This window comes from Oncorhynchus clarkii, chromosome 20 (assembly GCF_045791955.1).
Source record: "Oncorhynchus clarkii lewisi isolate Uvic-CL-2024 chromosome 20, UVic_Ocla_1.0, whole genome shotgun sequence".
Taxonomy (NCBI): Eukaryota; Metazoa; Chordata; class Actinopteri; order Salmoniformes; family Salmonidae; genus Oncorhynchus; species Oncorhynchus clarkii.
The window spans coordinates 38,455,640-38,481,092 of NC_092166.1; the positions used below are offsets into that span (position 1 = coordinate 38,455,640).

The window sequence follows — 25,453 nt, forward strand, 5'->3', positions numbered from 1 at the left end:
GGGCAAGTCTCTTCATCGGTCACAGTTTTTCTTTCAGTGTGAATGTTGAACATAGTCTGGGTGGAGTGACAAGTGTTGGCCCCCTTTGTTGAATGGGACAAAATAATTGAGGACATTACCACTGAAGCAGCTGTAGGATCAGCGTTTCTTGCCCCAATCAATTTTTTTTTTTGTGGGGGGGGGCATTTATTGTATTTTAAAACATACAATCTACCTGCAGTGAAGCCGCACAACATTTACATTAAATTCAGTCATCTAGCAGACACTCCCATCCAGAGCGACGCACAGGAGCAACAGGGTCAAGCGCCCCACCTTAGGGCACGTCAACAGATCTCCAGCCAAATCAAATTGGGGACACGAACCAGCGACCTATCAGCCACCGGCCCAAGCTCCCAACCGCTAGGCCAACCATTCAAGATTCCCCCACAGTTCCCCGAAAAACCTCCCCCTCCGCAGCTGTCAACATCCTGGTCCTCAAATTAAACTTATATACTTTCCTATTTATGCTATTTTTATTTGTCTGCCAGTTGATCTTTTATATTGGGAAGATAGACCAGTTCCCTACCTCTTGCCCCAATCTTAACCATAACAAAACAATAAATAACATGCACAACTGACTTAAGATCAGATATGTTGGCCTGTTTGGACTGGATTTTGGTTGCAAATAGTAATGTGTAGTTGGCAGACACAGTTCTCCACATGACAGAGGCATGTCTGTTCTACACAACACATTTCTATCATGCGGCCTAGGCATTCTATAATATAGAGCAATCCTGAATAAGCTTGGTGATGGTCCTTGCCTCCACTGACCGCTGCAGTCAGGTTTCCTGTTGTAACAGGTGCCAGCACAATGAAGAGCAATTTAACATGACTGCATCTCACTGAATAGCAGGCTAAAAGGAAAACAACTTTATTTGGTGGAAATTCCCCAACAAGGCTCAAAGGAGTCTGAAGAGTAGCCTGTTTGGCACCGCTCAACAGAATCACTCCGTCCATTAGGGCTGGAAGACTGTGTTCGGGGCTGCACAGACAGCCATTGTTAATAAAGGAAATCCACATTGCATTGACAACATGTTATTCTATTGCATATTGTTATAAGGGAAGAATTCAGGCTTGTGATTTGAATAGGTGCTTACGTTGGGTAGACTACACACTTTTACTAACCTGGAGGGAAAAAGAAGCAGGAACTCGATGACAACCATGTAGGCCTGGCTATAGAATACATTCAAGATCCTGGTAATCCTGTAATATTCCTTCAGTAATTAAAATAAACAAAACCGACAGAGAATCAGTATGGGGTACAGAAAAGATGACTTTAATATAGAACATTTACAAGCTGTGTGGAGTTGTGGACTCCGGTCAAAAGGGTACTGGCTGTGGCTGGTATGGTAGCTGAGGTGTACACAGTTGGACTGGGGTGCGGCTACACGTACCACAGGAAGCCAAAGCGCTTGTGGAGAAGCTCTTCACGGGGTCGAAGGTTAAACAGCTCCTCTGTGAGGGGGGCCACCCAGCGGTCTGTGTGGAAGACATTCTCGCCTACCTAGACGGAAACAAATAGGAGCTTAGTATTCATCCTCACCGTAGAATAAGCAGCATTGCAGGGTTATTACCTTTTCTTGCTTTCATTTTAGTGCATATTCTAGAACATTTAGAACTACCATTTCCCGCTTCATGACAATTGACAAATAAAACAGATGTGTGTGTCTAGACTGAAATGGAATCAAGCTTCTCTTTACCTTCCAGCCGGAGACACCTTTCATTACAACTGCTTCCTCCTCCAGATTCTCCCTCAGCATCCGTAGTTGCCTAGAGAGAGAAAAAAATCATCAGCTAAATTTAGAGCTCCTAAAACAGATAATCCAGTAACTAGGTTTCTATCCAATTGATGACATATGTTCATGTTCTACATGAAGAAAATATTCACATTTTCCCAAGTGTTGTTTCCATTAAACTGACTTATTGCGGAACAAAAATTTTTTAGTTGCATGATGTCATCCACAGAAAATGTGTACTTTCTCTGCTTACATTTTTTATGTAACGAATAAAAAGTTCAATGTGCTTCCCTCGTATTTTTCTGTACTGATAATTTTGTCACAAACACTTAAATAGTACATGTGCCTAGTCTGGTCTTGGCATGTTTGCGCTAGCCAATAGCACGATACAGTGCAGATATGTGCAGGTAGGCTAGTCTACATGATGAGATTATTACAGTGCCTTGCAAAAGTATTCATCCCCCTTGGCGTTTTTCCTATTTTGTTGCATTACAACCTGTAATTTAAATGTATTTTTATTTGGATTTCATGTAATGGACAAACACAAAATAGTCCAAATTGGTGAAGTGAGAAAAAAAAAAAAAAACTTGTTCCAAATAATTGAAACTGGTCAGAATTGAAGGAATGATGGATGGCACTAAATATAGGGAAATTCTTGAGGGAAACCTGTTTCAGTCTTCAAGAGATTTGAGACTGGGACAGAGGTTCACCTTCCAGCAGGACAATGACCCTAAGCATACTGCTGAAGCAACACTTGAGTGGTTTAAGGGGAAACATTTGGGTAAAAAGCCCAGTGGCTACATGTGCCAAGCTTATAGAGACATACCCCAAGAGACTTGCAGCTGTAATTGCTGCAAAAGGTGGCTCTACAATGTATTGACTTTGGGGGGGTGAATAGTTATGCATGCTCAAGTTCTGGTCTTGTTTGTTTCACAATAAAACATACTTTGCATCTTCAAAGTGGTAGGCATGTTGTGTAAATCAAATGACACAAACCCCCCAAAAATCAATTTTAATTCCAGGTTGTAGGGCAATAAAATAGGGAAAATGCCAAGGGGGTGAATACTTTCGCAAGCCACTGTATGTATTAAATATATTTATATTTTTCCCAAACGGTAGTCAAGCATCGACCATCATGTCACCAGAATAAAACCCTTGATATTTATTGGAATGGAGCATCAAGCTCATCACCTTGCACTTTCACCACCCTATGAAGTTCATCATAACTTATTTCATCGGTAGCCTAAACTGTATGGTTTCCCCGAGTCGTAAAAGATAGGCTACTTACTAACTTAGGTTTGATCACTAGTTTCTCCTTTCATCCGTGGCGCTGCTTTCCTGTGCTAGTCTACAAGTGCTGCACTATCATATCAGCTGCTTAATTAGTCATATGTACTGTAAGCCAAACAGATGTACAGACTAATAATATTACCTAATTAGGAAAAAGAATGCTTTACTTCACTCCCTTATTCATAAAAGTAATCTGATTATGTAATGCGTTACCCCCAACACTGTTCATTGGCACATCACCTATACCCCTGTTGAAGTAGCCTTTGACTCTCTCTCCCTTACCTCCGGTCCTGCTCTGCTTGCAGCAAAGGCAGAAGAGCTATCCTCGCTTCCAGCTCCTCAATCTGCAACCGCCTACAACACACCAGCAGAACATTGACCAACAATAACTCGTCACAATGATCTGAATTGGTACAATGAATCAGTGACATTAACTGGATTATGGCAATTCTTACCTCCTCTCCCTGTTCCATTTGAAGAGTCTCCAATAACCGAAACACATGACACCAACTCCAATGGTGAGCATGCTATACCCTGAAAATAAGAATGTATATTAATTGTCAGCCATTTATTTCAGCAAGATAAGAATCACAACAACCAATTTGACCACTAATGCAAGTTACTAATCAGGTTTCCATCCAACCTTTATGCAAGTAAAGTACATATCTGATAAAAAAAAAAAAAATGTGAATAGGCCTTTTGTTGTAATGTTTGAATCACTCAAATATCACATGAATACACATTAGACATGGCAAAATGTGTAGAATTGAAGACACTTAGCTTTAAAGCTGCAATATGTAACTTTTTGGGTCACCTGACCAAATTCACATAGAAATCTGTGTTATAGATGTTACTGGCATTGAAAGCAAGTTTAAGAAGCTGTAGATATATTTTGTGTGCTATTTCCATGCTTAAGATTCATTTTTTCATATTTTACTTAGTTTTGTACACCAGCTTCAAACAGCTGAAAATCTAATATTTTTGGTTATGGAAAACATATTTCACATTGGTTTATATTGTACAATGATTCTCTACGCTATACTAAGTAGTTTTGTCACAAACTTAAATTAGGCAAACTGTCATGAACAGTGTTTGTGCTCATAGAAATAGACGGATGGGGCACAAGATGTTCCCCAATGCTGGAAGGGGGGCCTGAGTGAAAAAGTTTGGGAACACCTGGTGTAGACTATCCTACCTGCACTGTATCTGCGAGCTGTTGGCATATGCCAATATACCAGTGGGCACACTCACTATTTCAAATTCGATGGAAACTCATTTAACTTCTATTGTTTTATTCGGTACATGTGAATTTATCCGCAAACTGTATGTTTATGTGCACTACTTCATCAAGCAAATACTTTTATCCGCAACAAGTCAATTTGATGGAAACGCATCTCTGGTGGGAAAATTCACATTGTTTTTATGGTGAGTTTTGAATATTCCAATGAAAATCTTTGGCCAATTGGATGGAAACCTAGCTACTACTGTTTTGTTGTTAGATCTGTTAAATTGAACTTGGACTGATCTGTTCATTGTTTACATTACTGCGCCATGCATGGCATACATTCCAATAAAGACACCACAGCCTTAATTTTCAAACAACTGACAAGGGGGAATGTACATGATGTTTCACTGATTAGACTTCACCATGAAGCTAGGCAACTGATTAGACTTCACCATGAAGCTAGGCAACTGATTAGACTTCACCATGAAGCTAGGCAACTGATTAGACTTCACCATGAAGCTAGGCAACTGATTAGACTTCACCATGAAGCTAGGCAACTGATTAGACTTCACCATGAAGCTAGGCAACTGATTAGTTTGCCAGCTAAGCTAGCAAGCTGAACCAACAAACTATAGTTGGTAGCAACTACACGTCGATACATCGGTTTCCATATTTATAAAGTACAATAGTGGGATAATAAACATGGTAAGAACTATTTAATGGTAGAATAAATAGCTAATATCACTAGCTAGCTAAAATATTGAACTTGTTAGCCACTAGCATTGGCGTAATTGTTTGACTGTAAAATGAGCTCCTCAGAACTTCGGCCATTACAACTGTAACTAGTATACTGACCAGAAAGTCCCCGTTTCGGGAGATTTCTCTTATAGTCGACAGGGCCATAACCTCCAGGAGGAGGCATGTCCTGCTTCACCTTGGACGCCGCCATCTTCCACTCCTTCCCTTCTCCAAAACAGACCGGAGCGTGACGGTTTTGACAAGGTGGTATACAGCTACGGCCGGAAGTGACTTTTCGTAGGAGGTTACTCCTCGATCACCCACACAATGTTTTGCGTTTTGGAACACCAGAAGTGCCTTTCAGTATTGCGTTGCAGAGGCAGTTGCAGTGCGATCTGTTCTGGGTGGCGTTGCATTTATCGAATGTATACATCATATTGTATGCAAACTGCTTGACAGAAATGGTATCAGAAGGTGAATGTTGAATTTATGTTGCACACATATCCAGATGATGCTGCGTGCCAATTTGCACAATAACGCCTCGATCACACCGAGTGTCCAATCGCATCATCTGGATATGTGCGCAACCACATTCACCTTCTGCTACCCTTTCTGCCAAGCCTTCAACACATACACGTTATGCATATGTTCGACAACACACTGCCTCTGGAAATGTATCTACTTTTGGTGTACCAAAACGCAAATTCCCTGTCTGTGTAATTGAGGAGTTAGGATATTTTGTGCAGCAGGTTAGGAGAATAAGGTTACATTAGGAAAACGTTTAGGGTTAGGTAAAATGCGATCCTAACCTGCTACGAAAAGTCACCTTCGGTCATCTGAGCGTGATACCATATTAATCGACTTCTTGTCTAGCGCGACAAACCACAGGAGAAAGGGCTCTTTCGCCCCCGGCCAAGCAAAAGTGTAATAGAAAATCAAGTCCTGAAAAATAATACTATGACTGGCAGAAGCAACAATTTAATGACACATTCCCACCAAATGAAAGGGTTCAAATGACTTTGTATTTGTATTGGTACTTCTTCGAGCTGGGAAACATTAAACCAAACAAATTGGACAATCAGTTTCCATGAAGGGGTGGCGGGGGGAAGCCCCCATCCATTACGCTTGACAGTGAAGAGCCCAAGCTACCCTAAGAAACAGGGTGGTTGCTGGCGATCAGTGTTGCGTAGTGGTTCTGTGGTCCAACTTCAGTTCTTGCGCTTGTTGTCACGTTTTTCATATTTCTCAGTGATGGCATCTGAACTAGCACTGAAAATGATTTCCTAAACAATTTTGACAGCAGTAGACAGAAACCCAAACACAGATGTTAATTCATTTATAAACCACATAGCAGGCCTATGGAACTTTTACAGTAGAAGAGAACAAAACTGAAAAGCGAGTATGAGACTGTAGTTGAGGAAGTAAAAGGAGCCTACAGAAGCACTGTAGTAAACCAAATTTCCTCACCACAGGCCTGTCTGAGATACAAGTTATTGGTCCTGATGCCAAGCATACACAATCAATGAGTGATTTCAATATAAGACATGTTTATTCTCTCCTCAGTCTTTTGTACATCCTCAAACTTCACCAAAAAAGTTGCTGTACCTAACCAAGCTTCATGACATGGAATCCAAAAACCTGAAATGTACCTGAGCAGGTGACAATACCTGCAATGTTAACTTTTTTTCTTATCACCAGATGAGATCATTTTGTATAATGATCTGGGATATGACTCCTGTGAGTCTAGAGTATTGTCTTCCACTGAAACGTTGTTTGCATGTAATTCAGACAGTCTTTATTATGCCACTAGTTCTCTTTACAGACATGTTATTACACATATGAAGGGGCAACTCGGGAATTAAATGGATGTAAAACCAAAGCAGAGGCTACAGACAATATAATAAAGAGACCATCTCTACTTGTTCTGCGTATGTGAAACATATGAAAGGAGAGGCTCTGTCAAACTGTAAACAGCTGAATAACATACATGTGTATGAGGCGAGTATTAATTGTTCAGTTTTTAAAACCATAACACCAAAACAGGAATTGTTCATTTATACATCAGTCCCAAAAAATAACCAATAACTTACTGTAAATACCCCAACAAATCTAAGTCAACCGTTTGAGTTTATACACTGAAAACATCACTGCTCAGTTTCTTTAAAAAGAGAATTTTCCTTTTCTATAAGCAAATAGCATGTTTTCGAAAGGTCTAGACACTTTTTTTTCCCAGTTTCACTTGTTTTTGAGAAACTTACCCCAAACAGCCATTCACCCTCGTTGTGCCATACGGGGGGCTCTGAAAAGACATGAACAAATGCTCTAAAAACACCCTTTTAGAGACTGAAATGCTCTACTGTGATTCGGGTCTTTAGATGTTGTACAAAATGGAATATAACGTTGCGGATGAAGTTTGGAATGAGACAATTGCATGTGTACAACATCTAAAGACCTGCGTCACTATACTGAGAGCGTTTCTGTATTTAGGTGTTTTTGGAGCATTTGTTCATGTTTTTTCAGAGCCCCCGTACTGGACAATGAACATGAGGAAGTGAATTGTTGGTTCAGGTAAGTACATTTCTTTTTGAAGGGAAATCGCAGAAAGTGTGTGGACCCTTCTATAACATGCAATTTACATGAAAAATCGAGATTTGGTTGTAAAAAGCTAACTTTTCAGTTTATTGATCATATTTTTTGTCTTTTATATTTTTTGGGGGGTACTCTTGAATATAAGGCAAACAGTTCAACTAGTCAGTCATTTAATCTTGAACACACCTCGACAGTTTGTCTGCATCCCATGGCTGAGTCTGTGATGACAAAAGGGCAATCAGCTCATTGTTCCGTCCAATAGGTAAAGCTCCATACATCTTTTTCATGGTCGGATATCAACGCACAGTTGGCAGAACGCCGTCTCATGAGTTCTTGAGAGAAAAGCAGCATTCTCAAACCATCATGAACTCGCAGACATCATGGCTGACGAACATATGGAAGGAAGCCCTTTAGGCACGTGTATTTCTTTCCTTCGGAGTAAATCGCTGATTATGCACACTGACCAAACATCGGTGAACTTCAGAACAAACAATAGACATGAAAAATAACATAAGAGAAACAAAAACACTCTGCAACAAAAAAAAAAAAGAAAGGAGAATGCGTCTCCTCAAAAGTTTGAAGACTGCGTTTCCTTAACTGTAAATGGCATTGTTTGCGTTGACAACAGTAGCTATTGGTAAAAGGTTATTGATAATGAGATGATTATTTCCACGTGTTAGCTGTCTGGGAGATGGAGCGCGAGGGGATCATGTCCAGGAGGTACTCTCTCTGGCGGGCGTCCACTGTGGACGAGGTCTTATGGACTGACAGGCTGGGGTTCACATAGGCCATGGTCACACCTGGAGAGAAAGAGGGGAGAGGGGTCAGTCTCTGAGTGGGAGGGTGCACTGAGCAGAATAAAACACACACACATAACATTGATATCATAGCAGGGAAATCATGGACCAACTCTACTATTGGGGAGGTGAGCTAGCCAGGGAGTCAAAGGAGAATGCCAGCCACCAGAGGGACTGAAGCAGAGAGAAGGAAACAGAGCATTGGGGACACAAAGAGCAGTCAGATGCCTAGTCAAAAAACAATCCCTGGCCTGATCCATCTAACCCTCTGATGGGCGTAAAGGAGCCCCAGCCATATTGCTTAAATGCTTGTACTTATTTTCATTGAGACCTGCAAACACCACGGTGGGGGTGACTAGTAAAAGGGGCTAGGGGATATTTTTTGGACAGGACAAAAGTTCAGGGTGTAGAGGTAGAGGTTGGGGGGGAGGGGGGGCAGTGAGGTGTGGTGGTGGGTTGGAGTCCGAGACGGTATTAGTCTACCTGTGTTGATGTTGTTCTGCTTCCTCCATGCAGTGGCTTGGGCGCTACCACTGCTGCTGTTCCCACTGGAGCTGCCCTTTGAACCCTGGGCAGCCGAGCGCACATGGGCATGCTTACCCGGCCGGCTGACCAAGCCTGCAGCGGCCACTGCACTCTGCAGCTGAGAGGAGGAGAAAGAGTGGGACACGCCCCTCACCCCCACAGACGGGACACCGCCACGGGAGAGCTGACCCTGAGGTGGAAGGGAGGGGGGGAGAAGGAAAAAGAAGATTGAGTGACAAGAACATACAACACAAGCCAAGGGAACCATTGGGCTGTTGCAGATGGGGAGGTTCAAGTCCCTAGTGAGACACCATGGTAGAATGTAGGGATGTACTGCAACAGGAAATGATACAATGCTGATCTAATGGGAAATATGGGGTGATCTGTGGCTGCATGTTGGAATGAATGAGTGATGGGATAAATACATACACACATGCACAGTGGAAAGGTTTGAGGTCCTCTAATCAGGGTTGAGGGTGGGGGTGCGTTGAGTTGTGTGTTTTGTGTTTTCGTTTCAAGCTGTGAGCGAAGGGTGTGCTGGTCCTGGTGGTTATGGGTGCACTTGCTTCCATGCCTGCCCGGGCGTCGGCGGGCCTTGGTCCTTCCCGCCCTTGGAAAAGCATCTCAGGCCGGGTGGGGGCGAGCGTAACCACTGATCAGAACACCCACTGATGGGAGCAGCCATTTGTATTGATGTTGTATTGTAGTTGTTCAAAATATTAAAAAGGGAACCATATGTAAGTGAATATTATAACCATCTATATCTAATGGAATGTGACAGGACCTGTAGTAATTGAATGTGACAGGGCCTGTAGTAATTGAATGTGACAGGGCCTGTAGTAATTGAATGTGACAGGACCTGTAGTAATTGAATGTGACAGGACCTGTAGTCATTGAATGTGACAGGACCTGTAGTCATTGAATGTGACAGGACCTGTAGTAATTGAATGTGACAGGGCCTGTAGTAATTGAATGTGACAGGGCCTGTAGTAATTGAATGTGACAGGACCTGTAGTAATTGAATGTGACAGGACCTGTAGTAATTGAATGTGACAGGACCTGTAGTAATTGAATGTGACAGGACCTGTAGTAATTGAATGTGACAGGACCTGTAGTAATTGAATGTGACAGGGCCTGTAGTAATTGAATGTGACAGGGCCTGTAGTAATTGAATGTGACAGGGCCTGTAGTAATTGAATGTGACAGGGCCTGGAGTGGCACAGGTGATGATGTGACAGTTTCAGGGAACTGCGGAGTAGTGTGTCACCCCTACCTGTTTGATGTTGGTTGAGTGGTGGCGTGCAATGCTCTGTCCTCTGTTGTGCTGTTGGTGATGGTGATGCAGAGAGGAGGCCCTAGCCTGGGCCTGGGCCTGTTTCAGTTGCTGGGACACTAGATGCTCCGCCTTCACCGACGGAGAGGTGGATGAGGAGGAGAAAGAGGAGGAGGGGGTGTGAGAGACGGGGGCGGCAGCCTGCTGGAGGATCTGCTGCTCTATCTCCTGTTCCTGCTGCAGGGCCTTGACAAACGCAGCCTTCAGCCGATTGGTGTGCTCGGCCTTCAGGGCCTTATTCTGATTGGAGGACATGCAATCCGCACAGAGGATGGTCCCGCCCTTGGCCTTGTCTTGCCTCCAACGGCAGGTAAAATCGGTGCTGCACTGGGTGCAGGTGAAGGGCTCTTTGATGGAGGGCTTGACCGGGGGCTTCCCTGTTTTAGCTGGGGAAGACAAAAAGGATAGCGCAGCAGGGGGAGGGGTGAGTAAGGAAGTGATATTATTGTGTAAATTAAGTGTATGTAATATGATGGAATACTGTATGTAGTGTTTGCACCTCTGATAGCATAGCATATAGTGTTTACACAAGCATAATATGTATAGTACCTCTCATCATGGAGTCCAGCAAGTTCTGCACCACATCCTCCAGGCCCACCAGGTAGATGAACTCGTTGTTGGCTGCCGAGGGCAGGAAGTTTAGCTCTGGGGTGGGAAGTTTGGGAGGAGGGATCTCCAGAAGGGTCTTCTCCAGCTGCTTACGCAGGGCTTGCTTAGCTGCGGCCTGACAGGCAGCAGGAGAGTCGTTCACGTTGACCACAGACACACTGCTGTTTCCAGACTGGGAGGTCATAGAAGGACCCTTCATGTTAGTTGCGGAGGCCTGGGGGAGAGACGAATGAGAAGGGGTTGAGAGGGAGAAAGAAGGGGGTAAGATCTTTTATTTAACCTTCATTTAACCAAGCAAGTCAGTTAAGAACAAATTCTTATTTACAATGACGGCCTCCCCCGGCCAAACCCGAACGACGCTGGGCCAATTGTGCGCCGCCCTATGGGACTCTCAATCGCGGTCGGTTGTGATACAGCCCGGGATCGTCCCCAGGTCTGTAGTAACGCCTCTAGCACTGCGATGCAGTGCCTTAGACCGCTGCGACACTCCGGAGACAAGTGGGGGAGAGGTGTCCAGTTGAGGTTGTCATGCAAATACAGCATGACAGATCAGATTCATTAAAACGGTGTCACATTCAGGGGTAAAGGGTAGCTGAGTTCGAGTGGTTCAATATATCTGAAACATGAATGCAATTGATGGCTACAGTTTGAATGGCCACTACAGGGAGGCCAGAAAAGGTGCAACAGTATTGAGTGGCTAGCTAGCTAATTAGAAATGGCTAAAAGTATACACGCAAAACGTTATTTTGTGCAATATGCTGATATCATAGACAGTAGGTTGAGACGTGATAAATATTGTTTTGACTTGCTACATGACATAGACAAGTACTGTATCTTGCCAGCAAGCTCGCGCCAGCAATGAAAAAGTTCAGATGATGCTATGAGTATATTAAATGCATTGCGTGTGTGTTCTAATTTATAATTATATAAATGATCATATTTGAGGTGAATTTACCATAACCACTTTGGACCATCCTTTTCGGTGAAAAGAAATAGAGATTGGTAGTTGTGCCATTTTTAATATTAGTCAAGTGTGAACCACATCTAGTGGGCATCAGCTGATCAAAACCAGAATGTTGCAAAAAACTTCATGCATTTAATCTTTCATGAACAAGATCCATTTTCACACTCAAAAAATGTTTGTATTTTCCCCCATTAGTCCACTGATACAGTTCTAAAATGTTTGTATTTTCCCCCCCATTAGTCCACTGATACAGTTCTAAAATGTTTGTATTTCCCCCCCATTAGTCCACTGATATAGTTCTAAAATGTTTGTATTTCCCCCCCATTAGTCCACTGATACAGTTCTAAAATGTTTGTATTTTCCCCCATTAGTCCACTGATACAGTTCTAAAATGTTTGTATTTTCCCCCCATTAGTCCACTGATACAGTTCTAAAATGTTTGTATTTTCCCCCCCATTAGTCCACTGATACAGTTCTAAAATGTTTGTATTTTCCCCCCATTAGTCCACTGATACAGTTCTAAAATGTTTGTATTTTTCCCCCATTAGTCCACTGATACAGTTCTAAAATGTTTGTATTTTCCCCCCATTAGTCCACTGATACAGTTCTAAAATGTTTGTATTTTCCCCCCATTAGTCCACTGATACAGTTCTAAAATGTTTGTATTTTCCCCCCATTAGTCCACTGATACGGTTCTAAAATGTTTGTATTTTCCCCCCATTAGTCCACTGATACAGTTCTAAAATGTTTGTATTTTTCCCCCATTAGTCCACTGATACAGTTCTAAAATGTTTGTATTTTCCCCCCATTAGTCCACTGATACAGTTCTAAAATGTTTGTATTTTCCCCCCATTAGTCCACTGATACAGTTCTAAAATGTTTGTATTTTCCCCCCATTAGTCCACTGATACGGTTCTAAAATGTTTGTATTTTTCCCCCATTAGTCCACTGATACAGTTCTAAAATGTTTGTATTTTCCCCCATTAGTCCACTGATACAGTTCTAAAATGTTTGTATTTTCCCCCATTAGTCCACTGATACAGTTCTAAAATGTTTGTATTTCCCCCCATTAGTCCACTGATACAGTTGTAAAATGTTTTGCATGTCTGATGTCAAGTTTTCAAGAACGTCATCAGTACTTTAGTCCTCTATAACATTTTACGTTATGGAGTTTAAAAAGTTTTACCTTAATATTTAAAGCAAAGCAGTTTAATATAGTCAAAGTTAAATTTAGTAAAATAATTGGTCTGATTACTTTGATAGAACGTTTGAGAAAGTAGTCTAACTTTGATTTGTGGGGCAGTTAGATCACAAAAATGTCTAAACAATTGAAAGAAGAAAGACAAAGTGATCTTCTATCAGAAGATGGCAATAAAGGGCACGATGTGGACAACACCTGTAGGAAAGCAAAGCAACTGAATCATATTCATGCTGAGGGTTTCAGATAAATAGATACACGATACACTTTTGTAAAGCGTTTAGTGTAAATTAAGTTTGATTTTAGTTGAATGATGATGTAATGATTAGAACGTTTTAGGTTATTATTTGGGGAGAGAAATATGATGGTGCATCTAGTGATGACAGCTCTTTAAAATTATTTTTGTGTTAGTTGAAGAACTATGTAGAATAGGTTTGTATGTAGACCTACTGATAACTAGCTATAATTCTATCTATCTATCTAATCAATAACCTCTTTAATCTAATAAATAACCTCTCACAACCTCTCCTGACCCAACAACTACTGACCACAACCACACAACTCCTGACCAAAACCACTGACCACACAACTACTAACCACAACCACACAACTAGTGACCACAACCACACAACTAGTGACCACAACCACACAACTACTGACCACAAACACACAACTACTGACCACAACCACACAACTACTGACCACAACCACACAACTACTGACCACAAACACACAACTACTGACCACAAACACACTACTACTGACCACAAACATACTACTACTGACCACACATCTAATCACCACAACTACTGACCACACAACCACTGACCACAACCATACAACTACTGACCACACAACTACTACCGACCACTTCCACACAACTACTAACCACACAACTACTACTGACCACTTCCACACAACTACTGACCACACAACTACTACTGACCACTTCCACACTACTACTGACCACACAACTACTACTGACCACTTCCACACTACTACTGACCACACAACTACTACCGACCACTTCCACACAACTACTGACCACACAACTACTACTGACCACTTCCACACTACTACTGACCACACAACTACTACTGACCACTTCCACACTACTACTGACCACAAACATACTACTACTGACCACACATCTACTCACCACAACTACTGACCACACAACCACTGACCACAACCATACAACTACTGACCACACAACTACTACCGACCACTTCCACACAACTACTGACCACACAACTACTACTGACCACTTCCACACAACTACTGACCACACAACTACTACTGACCACTTCCACACAACTACTGACCACACAACTACTACTGACCACTTCCACACTACTACTGACCACTTCCACACTACTACTGACCACACAACTACTACCGACCACTTCCACACAACTACTGACCACACAACTACTACTGACCACACAACTACTACTGACCCCTTCCACACAACTACTGACCACAACCACACAACTACTGACCACACAACTACTACCGACCACTTCCACACAACTACTGACCACACAACTACTACCGACCACAACCACACAACTACTACTGACCACTTCCACACAACTACTGACCAAAACCACTGACCACACAACTACTGAACCACAAAACTATTAACCAAAACTACTTACCACAACCACACAACTACTGACCACATCTACTGACCACAAACACACTACCACTGACCCCACATCTAATCACCACAATTACTGACCACACAACTACTGACCACAACCACACAACTACTGACTACACAATTACTACTGGCCACAAAACTGAACAATAAACTACTTACCACAACCACACAACTACTGACCACATCTACTGACCACAAACACACTACCACTGACCCCACATCTAATCACCACAATTACTGACCACACAACTACTGACTACAACCACACAACTACTGAACCACACACCTACTTACCAAAACGACGGACCACAGCTATCAACCGCAACTACTGACCACACAACTACTGATCACAAATACAAAACTAATGACCTTAACCAAATACATTTAAACTCAGTTTTTCACAATTCCTGACATTTAATCCTAGTAAAAATTCCCTGTTTTAGGTCAGTTAGGATCACCATTTTATTGTCAGAATAATAGTAGAGAGAATTAATTATTTCAGCTTTTATTTCTTTCATCACATTCCCAGTGGGTCAGAAGTTTACATACAGTCAATTAGTATTTGGTAGCATTGCCTTTAAATTGTTTAACTTGGGTCAAACATTTTGGGTAGCCTTCCACAAGCTTCCCACAATAAGCTGGGTGAATTCTTGCCCATTCCTCCTAACAGAGCTGGTGTAACTGAGTCAGGTTTGTAGGCCTCCTTGCTCACCCACGCTTTTTCAGTTCTGCCCACAGATTTTTGAGGTCAGGGATTTGTTGTCCTGCGATGGCCACTCCAATACCTTGACTTTGTTGTCCTGAAGCCATTTTCCCACAACTTTGGAAGTATGCTTGGGGTCATTGTCCATTTTGGAAGACCCATTTGCGACCAATCTTTAACTTTCTGACTGACATCTTGAGATGTTGTTTCAATATATCCACATAATTTTCATTCTTCATCGTGCCATCTATTTTGTGAAGTGCACCAGTCCCTCCTGCAGCAAAGCACCCACATGACATGATGCTGCCACTCCCGTGCTTCACAGTTGGGATGGTGTTCTTCGGGTTGCAAGCCTCCCCCTTTTTCCTCCAAACATAACGATGGGCATTATGGACAAACAGTTCTATTTTTGTTTCATCAGGCCAGAGGACATTTCTCCAAAAAGTACGATCTTTGTCCCCATGTGCAGTTGCAAACCATAGTCTGGCTTTTTTATGGTGGTTTGGAGCAGTGGCTTCTTCCTTGCTGAGCGGCCTTTCAGGTTATGTTGAGATAGAGGACTCGTTTTACTGTGGATATATATACCTTGTACCTGCTTCCTCCAGCATCTTCACAAGGTCCTTTGCTGTTGTTCTGGGATTGAGTTGCACTTTACGCACCAAAGTATGTTCATCTCTAGGAGACTGAACGCGTCTCCTCCCTGAGCGGTATGACGGCTGCGTGGTCCCATGGTGTTTATACTTGCGTACTATTGTTTCTTCAGATGAACGTGGTACCTTCAGGCATTTGGAAATTGCTCCCAAGGAAGAACCTGACTTGTGGAGGTCTACAATTCTTTTTTCTGATATCTTGGCTGATTTATTTGGATTTTCCCATGTCAAGCAAAGAGGCACTGAGTTTGAAGGTAGGCCTTGAAATACATCCACAGGTACACCTCCAATTGACTCAAATTATGTCAATTAGCCAATCAGAAGCTTCTAAAGCCATGACATAATTTTCTGGAATTTTCCAAGCTGTTTAAAGGCACAGTCAACTTAGTGTATGTAAACGTCTGACCCACTGGAATTGTGATACAGTGAATTATAAGTGAAATAATCTGTCAGTAAACAATTGTTGGAAAAATTGTGTCAGGCACAAAGTAGATGTCCTAACCAACTTGCCAAAACTATAGTTTGTTAACAAGAAATATGTGGAGTGGTTGAAAAATGAGTTTTATTGACTCCAACCTAAGTGTATGTAAACTTCCGACTTCAACTGGTTCTGAAAGGCCCCAGAGTCTGCAACACCACTAAGCAAGGGACACCACCAAGCAAGCGGACCATGAAGACCAAGGAGCTCTCCAAACAGGTCATGGACAAAGTTGTGGAGAAGTACAGATCAGGGTTGGGTTATAAAAAAATATCAGAAACTTTGAACATCCGGCGGAGCACCACTGAATCCGTTGTTAAAAAATGGAAAGAATATGGCACCATAACAAACCTGCCAAGAGGGCTGCCCACCAAAACTCACAGACCAGGCAAGGAGGGCATTAATCAGAGAGGCAACAAAGAGACCAACAATAACCCTGAAGGAGCTACAAAGCTCCACAGCGGTAGTATCTGTCCAATGACCACCTTAAAGAGCTGGGCTTTACGGAAGAGTGGCCAGAAAAGAAGCCATTGCTTATAGAAAAAAATAAGCAAACACGTTTGCTGCAAAAGGTGTCTCTACAAAGTATTGTCTTTAGGGGGGGGGGGGGGGGGGGGGGGGTGAATAGTTAAGCATGCTCAAGTTCTTGTTAGTTCACAATAAACATATTTTGCATCTTGAAAGTGGTAGGCATGTTGTGTAAATCAAATGATACAAACCTCCCAAAAATCAATTTTAATTCCAGGTTGTAAAATAGGAAAAATGCCACGGGGGGGGTGAATACTTTCGCAAACCACTGTAAATCACTGTTAGCTTAAAGAGGTTATTTATTAGATTGATAACTAGCTGTAGTTCTGTAGATCTACATAAAAAACTATTCTACATAGTTCTTCAACTACCGCAAAAAAACACTTTTAACTTCTTATGGCCGGGGGCAGTATTGAGTAGCTTGGATGAATAAGATGCCCAGAGTAAACTGCCTGCTACTCAGGTCCAGTTGCTAATATATGCATATTATTAGAAGATTCTGATAGAAAACACTCGGAAGTTTCTAAAACTGTTTGAATGATGTCTGTAAGTATAACAGAACTCACATGGCAGGCAAAAACCTGAGGAAAAAATCCAACCAGGAAGTGGGAAATCTGAGGTTTGTAGTTTTTCAAGTCATTGCCTATCGAATATACAGTGTCTATGGGGTCATATTGCACTTCCTAAGGCTTCCACTAGATGTCAACAGTCTTTAGAACCTTGTTTGAGGCTTCTACTGTGAAGGAGGGGGGGATGAGAGCTAATTGAGTCAGGGGTCTGCCAGAGTGGCATAAGCTGATCATGCGCTCTCACGTGAGAGCGACCTGCGTTCCATTGCTTTTCTACAGACAAAGGAATTCTCCGGTTGAAACATTATTCAAGATTGATGATAAAAACATCCTAAAGATTGATTCTATACTTCGTTTGACATGTTTCTACGAACAGTAATATTACTTTTCACCTGGACTTGCCTGCGCCTTGTGAGTTTGGGTTGTGTACTAAACGCGCAAACAAAAAGGGGGTATTTGGACCTAAATTTTGGACTTTTTCGAACAAATCAAACATTTATTGTGGAACTGGGATTCCTGGGAGTGCATTCTGATGAAGATCATAAAAGGAAAGTGAATATTTATAATGCTATTTCTGACTTCTGTTGACTCTACAACATGGCGGATATCTGTATGGCTTGTTTTGGTCTCTGAGCACTGTACTCTATTGCATGGTGTGCTTTTTCCGTAAGGCTTTTTTGAAATCTGACACAGCGGTTGCATTAAGGAGAAGTGTATCTAAAGTTCCATGCGTAACACTTGTATTTTCATCAACATTTATGATGAGTATTTCTGTAAATTGATGTGGCTCTCTGCAAAATCACCGGATGTTTTGGAAGCAAAACATTACTGAACATAACGTGCCAATGTAAACTGAGATTTTGGGATATAAATATGAACTTTATCGAACAAAACATATACAGTGCCTTGCGAAAGTATTCGGCCCCCTTGAACTTTGCGACCTTTTGCCACATTTCAGGCTTCAAACATAAAGATATAAAACTGTATTTTTTTGTGAAGAATCAACAACAAGTGGGACACAATCATGAAGTGGAACGACATTTATTGGATATTTCAAACTTTTTTAACAAATCAAAAACTGAAAAATTGGGCGTGCAAAATTATTCAGCCCCTTTACTTTCAGTGCAACAAACTCTCTCCAGAAGTTCAGTGAGGATCTCTGAATGATCCAATGTTGACCTAAATAACTAATGATGATAAATACAATCCACCTGTGTGTAATCAAGTCTCCGTATAAATGCACCTGCACTGTGATAGTCTCAGAGGTCCGTTAAAAGCGCAGAGAGCATCATGAAGAACAAGGAACACACCAGGCAGGTCCGAGATACTGCTGTGAAGAAGTTTAAAGCCGGATATGGATACAAAAAGATTTCCCAAGCTTTAAACATCCCAAGGAGCACTGTGCAAGCGATAATATTGAAATGGAAGGAGTATCAGACCACTGCAAATCTACCAAGACCTGGCCGTCCCTCTAAACTTTCAGCTCATACAAGGAGAAGACTTATCAGAGATGCAGCCAAGAGGCCCATGATCACTCTGGATGAACTGCAGAGATCTACAGCTGAGGTGGGAGACTCTGTCCATAGGACAACAATCAGTCGTATATTGCACAAATCTGGCCTTTATGGAAGAGTGGCAAGAAGAAAGCCATTTCTTAAAGATATCCATAAAAAGTGTTGTTTAAAGTTTGCCACAAGCCACCTGGGAGACACACCAAACATGTGGAAGAAGGTGCTCTGGTCAGATGAAACCAAAATTGAACTTTTTGGCAACAATGCAAAACGTTATGTTTGGCGTAAAAGCAACACAGCTCATCACCCTGAACACACCATCCCCACTGTCAAACATGGTGGTGGCAGCATCATGGTTTGGGCTTGCTTTTCTTCAGCAGGGACAGAGAAGATGGTTAAAATTGATGGGAAGATGGATGGAGCCAGATACAGGACCATTCTGGAAGAAAACCTGATGGAGTCTGCAAAAGACCTGAGACTGGGACGGAGATTTGTCTTCCAACAAGACAATGATCCAAAACATAAAGCAAAATCTACAATGGAATGGTTCAAAAATAAACATATCCAGGTGTTAGAATGGCCAAGACAAAGTCCAGACATGAATCCAATCGAGAATCTGTGGAAAGAACTGAAAACTGCTGTTCACAAATGCTCTCCATCCAACCTCACTGAGCTCGAGCTGTTTTGCAAGGAGGAATTGGAAAAAATGTCAGTCTCTCGATGTGCAAAACTGATAGAGACATACCCCAAGCGACTTACAGCTGTAATCGCAGCAAAAGGTGGCGCTACAAAGTATTAACCTCTTTGATCTCTAGGGGCGTTATTTCATTTTTGGATAAAAAACGTTCCCGTTTTAAGCGCAATATTTTGTCACGAAAAGATGCTCGACTATGCATATTCTTGACAGTTTTTGAAAGAAAACACTCTGAAGTTTCAGAATCTGCAAAGATATTGTCTGTAAGTGCCCCAGAACTCATTCTACAGGCGAAACCAAGATGATGCGTCAACCAGGAAATGAGCAGAATTTCTGATTCTGAATTCTGATTTCTGAATTTCTGATTTGTTAAAAAAGTTTGAAATATCCAATAAATGTCGTTCCACTTCATGATTATGTCCCACTTGTTGTTGATTCTTCACAAAAAAATACAGTTTTATATCTTTATGTTTGAAGCCTAAAATGTGGCAAAAGGTCGCAAAGTTCAAGGGGGCCGAATACTTTCGCAAGGCACTGTATGTATTGTGTAACATGAAGTCCTATGAGTGTCATCTGATGAAGATCATCAAAGGTTAGTGATTCATTTTATCTCTATTTTTGCTTTTTGTGACTCCTCTCTTTGGCTGGAAAAATGGCTGTGTTTTTCTGTGACTAGGTGCAGACCTAACATAATCGTTTGGTGTGCTTTCGTCGTAAAGCCTTTTTGAAATCGGACACTGTGGTGGGATTAACAACAAGTTTATCTTTAAAATGGTGTAAAATACTTGTATGATTGAGGAATTTTAATTATGAGTTTGAGTTGTTTTATTTTTACAGGGACTGCACATTAATCAACGTTTCAGTAAAAGTGCCGGTTTTAGCCAGCCGGCTAATTTTCAACCGCAGTCCCTGGGCAGGTTATTAAAAACAATTACAATATAGACAATCATTGAGCAGTGAGCACACGCAGAGCAACATAGGACAAGCAAGACATAGCATACAGACAGAGCAACATAGGACAAGCAAGACGTAGCATACAGACAGAGCAACATAGAATAAAAAGCAGCAAGACAAAATTCATAAAAGCAACAAAGTGTTTCCACACCTCACAAGCTACAGACAATAGACAACATGGAAAGCGGCCACACACCGCTAGGGATTATGTTCACAAATCTGATTGACCTTTAGCCATGTCTTCATGCATTTTTTGAAAGTGTGATATGTGGTGCAGTTATGTGTGTCTGATGGCAGTGTATTCCAGACATGGGAAGCTCTCACAGAGAAAGCAGATTTACTAAAGGTGCTTTTCCTTAAGGAAAATACAGTCACCTCTCATGGCAGACCTTGTGGATCTGCTGCCATATGTTTGGGTTTTCTGTTTAACAAAAATACTGAGTGGAGGGGGAGCCAGGCCATTTAGGATCTTGAATACAAGACATGCGTCGGTGTATTGCACAAGATTTTCCCAACTCAGGAGCTCATGCTTTCTGAGGATGTAACAGTGATGGCTTTTGGGCTTCCTATCAAGCACTTTGAGAGCCTGCTTGTAGACGGACTGAATAGGTTTTAATGTTGTACAGCAAGCTTGGGCCCAACTAGTCAAGCAGTATGTTAAGTGGGGGAGTATCATAGATTTGAAGTACAGTTTTGCTACCTCTGTAGTCAAACAATTTCGTATAAATCGGAAATTAGCCTAGTTGAATTAGGTTATCTGAATTACCTTTTTCACATGCTTTTAAAAAGAGAGGTTGGAATCAAGTATGATGCTAAGAGTGGGCGAAAAGGGGTGGCGCAGTGGTTAAGGGCGCTGTACTGCAGCGCCAGCTGTGCCATCAGAGTCCCTGGGTTCGCGCCCAGGCTCTGTCGTAACCGGCCGCGACCGGGAGGTCTGTGGGGCGACGCACAATTGGCCTAGCGTCGTCCTTGGTCGGTAGGGATCTCCTTGTCTCATCGCGCACCAGCGACTCCTGTGGCGGGCCGGGCGCAGTGCGCGCTAGCCAAGGTTGCCAGGTGCACAGCCTCCGACACAGCTGCTGGCTTCCGGGTTGGATGCGGATTGTGTTGTGTATCGGAGGACGCATGACATTCAGCCTTCGTCTCTCCCGAGCCCGTACGGGAGTTGTAGCAATGAGACAAGATAGTAGCTACTACAACAATTGGATACCACGAAATTGGGGAGAAAAAAATAAAATAAAAAAAATAAAAAATGTGCAAGGCATCGGGGGAAAAGTTGAACTTTTTTTTTGAATTTTGTGATGAGAATCTCCAGAAACACAGCCCCAACAATGCCCCCTTTGTCCATCTTGGACTTCACATTGTCCACAAGAAAGCAGTTGGCCGTTTCTGTGGAGTGTTTCGCTCTGAAGCCAAACTGCATGGAGTGTAATGTGAAGGGGCTGTTTTGAAGTGGGCAATCAGTTGTTCTGCTACACACTTTTCAACAACCTTTAACACCACAGGTAGTATACTAATGGGCCTGTAGTTACTCACATCAGCAGGGTCGCCCGATTTAAAGATGGCCGTTATTATGGCCGACTTCCATACCCTTGGAAACACTCCGAGACCTTAGGTTGGTGACCTTAGTAATGTGGCCAATGAGTCACTCTTTGTAGTTTTTAAAGAAAGGTCCAGCCCAAACACATCTTTGGCTTTAGAGTTCTTTAGTGAGCTAATCACCTTGTTCACCTTTGACTCAGAAACCTCCCTTATGATGAGGACAGGTTGAGTGTCCTTTACTAGCACTGAGATTTCTGTTGTTTTGAATTTGGCGCCCTGCACTTTCACTGGCTGTTGTCATATCGATCCTGTTAGCGGGATCTAAGCCATAAGAAGTTTTAAAGAGCTGTCATCTCCAGATGCCCCATCATATTTCCCAAATAATAGCCTACAACTTTCTAATCATTACATTATCATTAAACTAAAATCAAACTGAACGTTTTACAAAAAGTAAATTGTGCATCTATTTCTCTGAAACCCACAGCATGAATGATTGAGTTACTTTGCTTTCCCAAGAGTGCTGTCCACATGATCCTGCTTTTTATTCCCATCTTCTGACAGAATATCTTTCAGTTCACACACAACAACGGTAGTTTAGACATTTTTGTGATTGAACTGCCCTCCAATCCAAAGCAATGCGGTTGATAGTGTGGTCTATCAAAGTAATCAGACCAATTACCAATTTACTACATTTAACTTTGACAATATCTGACTGCTTGGCTGAACTAAAACACTTAAACTTTCTTCCATTACCACAAAACACTTTTAAAAGAGTTAAAGCATGTCCCACCAATTGTACTTCATGTACAATTACCATGTAGTTATTTTTATTATTATTTTTAGGATCACTACTCCTCTTATGCCGTTTAAATTAGAAACGCCATTCAGACTTTAAAACGTACAGACCTGTCTGGAATAGTGTGCTTGCACACAACGTTTTGATAACATCTATACTTATTAAACTACTAAAAACTTCATCCACTCTTATGGGATTTCTTCAATATTCTAAAGCTTCCATTGTGACATCATGACTTCCAACATTCCATTCGCTGTGAATGCAATAATGTAAATTTGGACACAAATCAGAACTTTGACCACTTTCCCAACAAGTTAGACAAAAGGCATTGGAAATCTTCCTCTAATTCTCTCCTATTCAAATCTAAAATTGTAACAAAAATATATAATATAGCTGTTTTACTAACCAGGTCAATTACATTTCCTCTAACTTTTTTAATATATATAAAATAAAATAAAAACTGACATTTGACCACTTTCCGAACAAATTAGACAAAAATGTATGCATCTTGTTCTACTTCACTGCTATTCAAATCTGGAATCAGAACATAATTATTTTCTACCAATCAAAAGTTACAGCTGTTTGTCAGTGTTTAGACTGATGAAAACTTGCTAGCTAACGCCAGTTAACAGCACTCTCATGTCTCGTCATTGAGCAGCACAAACGAAGCCATTGTTATGGATACCAATGCATTTCAATGGCACAAAAGGGCCATAGACTAGAATGTAAAAACAAAAATCACAAATTCTAGTCCTCTCCTCTTTCACCATTATAGCTATCAACTCCAAACCAACATTGAGATGTTAATACAGATGCTACTTAGATTGCTTGTCAAAAGATTTTTGATAGTAAACTCAGCAAAAAAGAAACATCCCTGTCTTTCAAAGATAATTCGTAAATAACTTCACAGATCTTCATTGTAAAGGGTTTAAACACTGTTTCCCATGCTTGTTCAATGGACCATAAACAATTAATGAACATGCACCTGTGGAATGGTCATTAAGACACTCACAGCTTACAGACGGTAGGCAATTAAAGTCACAGTTATGGAAACTTAGGACACTCAAGAGGCCTTTCTACTGACTCTGAAAATCACCAAAATAAAGATGCCCAGGCTCCCTGCTCATCTGTGTGAACGTGCCTTACACGGAACCCAAACCAGCTCCGCGTGTGCGCCATTGGGCATAAATGTTTTGTCCCCCCACACCAAATGTGATCACAACACGCAGGTTAAAATATCAAAACAAACTCTGAACCAATTATATTAATTTATATTAATTATATTAATTTTTTGGCCTCCCGGGTGGCGCAATGGTCTAGGGCACTGCATTGCAGTCCTAGCTGTGCCACCAGAGACTCTGGGTTCGCGCCCAGGCTCTGTCGCAGCCGGCCGCGACTGGGAGGTCCGTGGGGCGATGCACAATTGGCCTAGCGTCGTCCGGGTTAGGGAGGGTTTAGCCGGTAGGGATATCCTTGTCTCATCGCACACCAGCAACTCCTGTGGCACAGTGCACGCTAACCAGGTCGCCAGGTGCACGGTGTTTCCTCCGACACATTGGTGCAGCTGGCTTCCGGGTTGGATGCGCGCTGTGTTAAGGAGCAGTGCGGCTTGGTTGGGTTGTGTTTCGGAGGACGCATGGCTTTCGACCTTCGTCGTTCGTCTTTCAGTCACCCACGTGGGTATAACCAATGAAGAGATGGGTACCTGCTTCTAAAACCAATGAAGAGATGGGAGAGGCAGGACTTGCAGCGCGATCTGCGTCAGAAATAGAACTGATTTCTATTTTAGCCCTTGGCAACGCAGACGCTCGTTGGCGCGCTCGAGCAGTGTGGTTGGAATAATTGAAAAACATGGATTTCTAAATTTATTTTGCAATGCTCACGCACGCGACACGAGCAGTGTGGTCAGCCTGTTAGGCATGCTGCAAGGAGGCAGATGTGGCCAGGGCAATCAATTGCAATGTCCGTACTGTGAGATGCCTAAGACAGCGCTACAGGGAGACAGAAAGGACAGCTGATGGTCCTCGCAGTGGCAGACCACGTGTAACAACACCTGCACAGGATTGGTACATCTGAACATCACACCTGCGGGACAGGTACAAGATGGCAACTACAATTGCCCGAGTTACACCAGGAATGCACAACCCCTTCCCAGCTCAGACTGTCCGCAATAGGCTGAGAGAGGCCCGTTGTAGGCCTGTTGCAAGGCAGGTCATCACTAGACATCACCGGCAACAACGTCGCCTATGGGCACATTGACGAGTCGTGGTTTTGTCTCACCAGGGTTGATGGTCGGATTTGCGTTTATCGTCAAAGGAA

The 25,453-nt window shown here is 42.2% G+C and overlaps 2 protein-coding genes across 12 annotated transcripts in view; both read right to left on the reverse strand.

The window, feature by feature from the left end:
* Positions 1 to 1,294: 1,294 nt before the first annotated feature.
* LOC139376331 (NADH dehydrogenase [ubiquinone] 1 alpha subcomplex subunit 13-like) lies at positions 1,295 to 5,344 on the reverse strand. Of its 2 annotated transcripts, none has more exons than XM_071118730.1 (5): positions 5,146 to 5,344; positions 3,521 to 3,599; positions 3,348 to 3,419; positions 1,740 to 1,809; positions 1,295 to 1,539 (listed from the first exon to the last, which is right to left on the reverse strand). In XM_071118730.1, exons 1-5 carry the CDS (start codon positions 5,237 to 5,239, stop codon positions 1,360 to 1,362), a joined length of 495 nt encoding a protein of 164 aa, XP_070974831.1. In that variant the 5' UTR covers positions 5,240 to 5,344; the 3' UTR covers positions 1,295 to 1,359. The 2 variants fall into 2 exon arrangements, with proteins under 2 accessions (XP_070974831.1, XP_070974832.1); XM_071118731.1 differs by having other exon boundaries at positions 1,295 to 1,543.
* A 1,214-nt stretch (positions 5,345 to 6,558) lies between these two features.
* Positions 6,559 to 25,453, reverse strand: part of LOC139376332 (transcriptional repressor p66 alpha-like) — a 59,612-nt gene continuing 40,717 nt past the window's right edge. For 5 of the 10 annotated variants that reach the window (XM_071118741.1, XM_071118740.1, XM_071118736.1 and 2 more), the window contains 4 exons: positions 10,822 to 11,095; positions 10,213 to 10,658; positions 8,898 to 9,129; positions 7,719 to 8,417 (listed from right to left, as the gene is read on the reverse strand). In XM_071118741.1, the coding sequence (XP_070974842.1) occupies positions 8,281 to 8,417; positions 8,898 to 9,129; positions 10,213 to 10,658; positions 10,822 to 11,095 (1,089 nt within the window). In that variant the 3' untranslated portion in view covers positions 7,719 to 8,280. Of the gene's footprint in view, positions 8,418 to 8,897; positions 9,130 to 10,212; positions 10,659 to 10,821; positions 11,096 to 25,453 lie in introns of all 10 variants that reach the window. The other 5 variants (XM_071118738.1, XM_071118739.1, XM_071118732.1 and 2 more) reach the window with 2 other exon arrangements.